The sequence below is a fragment of the Penaeus japonicus genome, unplaced genomic scaffold (assembly GCF_977035675.1).
Source record: "Penaeus japonicus unplaced genomic scaffold, GWHDUDI00000001_assembly GWHDUDI00000019, whole genome shotgun sequence".
Taxonomy (NCBI): domain Eukaryota; kingdom Metazoa; phylum Arthropoda; class Malacostraca; order Decapoda; family Penaeidae; genus Penaeus; species Penaeus japonicus.
Window position 1 is genome coordinate 28,180,477 of NW_028234421.1, and position 2,500 is coordinate 28,182,976.

Below are 2,500 nucleotides of genomic sequence, written 5' to 3' on the forward strand. Positions count from 1 at the left end.
AACACTTCACTCATCACATTCCAAATGTCACAAGTCACACGAAAACATCTCGATTCACACATCTCCTGAGACAAGTCACACATTGTGGTAGAGAGTCTCCTCTCAGGGAGCAGAGGAGTAACACCTTGCTCCTTCTCGGAGGAGCAGCCCTCACTCCAACGTCCTACTGTTCAAGCTTAGCAATAAACCAAGAAAGCTGTTCCTGCCGTGTTCTTCACAGAGAGAGAGAGAGAGAGAGAGAGAGAGAGAGAGAGAGAGAGAGAGAGAGAGAGAGAGAGAGAGAGAGAGAGAGAGAGAGAGAGAGAGAGAGAGAGAGAGAGAGAGAGAGAGAGAGAGAGAGAGAATGAAAGAGAAAGAGAGTGTGTTTGTATTTGTGTATGTGCATGTGCATGTGCATGGGCATGTGTGTGTGTGTGTGTGTGTGTGTGTGTGTGTGTGTGTGTGTGTGTGTGTGTGTGTGTGTGTGTGTGTGTATGCGTGACTAAAATCACAGATCCACCCACCTCTTTAGCCAGAGAAGGGCTTCTATGGCTAAGGAATCTTTCACTTCCTTCTCTTCACATATCATGTCATTGAGGTACTTGTATTTTTCTGGATTGCAGTTGTATGTTTTGTAGAGCTTCTGAAACGTGAAAGAAAACAGTAAATTAATTTGTAGCTTTCATATGACTATATGGATATTTTCTCAGGGTTGCCAGGACACCTAACAGAGGGGCAAGCCAAGTGGATTTTTTTTTTTCTCTCTCTCTCTCTCTCTCTCTCTCTCTCTCTCTCTCTCTCTCTCTCTCTCTCTCTCTCTCTTCCTCCTTCTCCTCTTCTACTTCTTTTTCTTCCTCTTCTACTTCTTTTTCTTCCTCTTCTACTTCTTTTTCTTCCTCTTCTACTTCTTTTTCTTCCTCTTCTACTTCTTTTTCTTCCTCTTCTTCCTCTTCTATTTCTTCTTCCTCCACTTCTCCTTCTCCTTCTTCTTTCCTCTTCTTCTTCTTCTTTCTATTCCTTCTCCTTCTACTCCTTCTCCTTCTTCTTTCCTCTCTTTTTTTTTCTTCCTTCATTCCCTATCTCTTCTCCATCTTCTTCTTCCTCTTCTTTTATCCTTCATCTCATCTGTATTACTCCATTCACAATCTTCCTCTTCTACTTCTTCTTCCTCTTCTTTTTTCTTCCTTTTCTTCTTCCTCTTCTTTTTTTCTTCTTCTTATTCCAATTCTTCTTCTTCTTCTTTTTCTTCTTCAGAGGCAGAGACCATGACATGATATGATGTCGTAGCGCTGGAGTGAAACATTGCCATGACAGGAAAGCACGTCATCCAGCGAAAATGGTTTAAGGAAGTATGAACCTAAATCCTCTTCATAATTATTATCAAAAACTGTTGAAAATGTAATAACGATGAACAGGACTATAATGATTCTATCTTATTTGGAATAATGATTATAATAATAATATCAATAATAATAATGATATCAATGATAATAATGATGATCTTAATCTTAACCATAACAAAAAAATAACAGTAACAACAGCAACATTACCAACAATAAGATAGAGATAACGATAACAATAATGATGATAATAATGGTAATCATAACAAACATAACAAAAATAAAAACAGGCAACAAGAGCTATACAAAATTGATTTTGCTAAAAGAAAGAAGAAGAAGAAGAAGAAGAAGAAGAAGAAGAAGAAGAAGAAGAAGAAGAAAAAAAACAAAAAAAAAACAAGGATATGGGCAAGGACTCTCTAGGTCTGGCTCCCTCTCGTTCCCAGATAGCACGCATAGACCTGGCCAAAAGAGTGTTAATCCCCCACATAATCGTGATCCCAGAGTCGGATAGGGCTCGTCAGACTCTGGCTTTATCAGCAGCAGATTAATATTTGACTCTCTGGGGATGGAGATAACTTATCAGATCTAATCATAAGAAAGTCCCTCTCATGTGGCTTAATGACTAGCATTGGGGTGAGGGGAGGAAAACAAAGAGATGTAACAAATCTAAAAATATTATATAATTTGTAATGACATAGTGGCAATAAAAATAATAATATCAATAACATTAATCATGATAGTTATCTTGATAATAATAACAATAACAATAACAATAATTTTAGCAACAACAACAATAATAATTTTAAAAATAATAATAATAACAGCAACAATACTAATAATAACAATAACAGTTATGATGATTATACTAATAAAATTAATAATAATAATATCATAAATTGTCCATAAGTAGACACAGAAAAAAAATTAGAATGATAATGATAATAATGACAAGAAACAAATAAGTTACAAATATGACAATAATTACAAGAACAAAAAAGAATGAGAATGAGAATAATAATAATAATATCAATAATAATAAAATAAAAAACGTGACAAAACAACAATAGAAAGGGGTAAAAAAAAAATAAATAAAAAATAATGAAAACATAGACACTAATAATAATATATACAATCCTTATAATAACAGTAACAATAACAATGACAACAATACCAATGTA

General features: G+C 34.7%; 1 protein-coding gene across 1 annotated transcript in view; it reads right to left on the minus strand.

The window, feature by feature from the left end:
* The window catches only part of LOC122247277 (glycolipid transfer protein), a 20,814-nt gene that overhangs the window by 10,611 nt on the left and 7,703 nt on the right, over nucleotides 1-2,500 (minus strand). Inside the window, exon 3 of the mRNA XM_043006421.2 lies at nucleotides 504-622. Within this exon, the coding sequence (XP_042862355.1) occupies nucleotides 504-622 (119 nt within the window). The remainder of the gene's footprint in view (nucleotides 1-503; nucleotides 623-2,500) is intronic.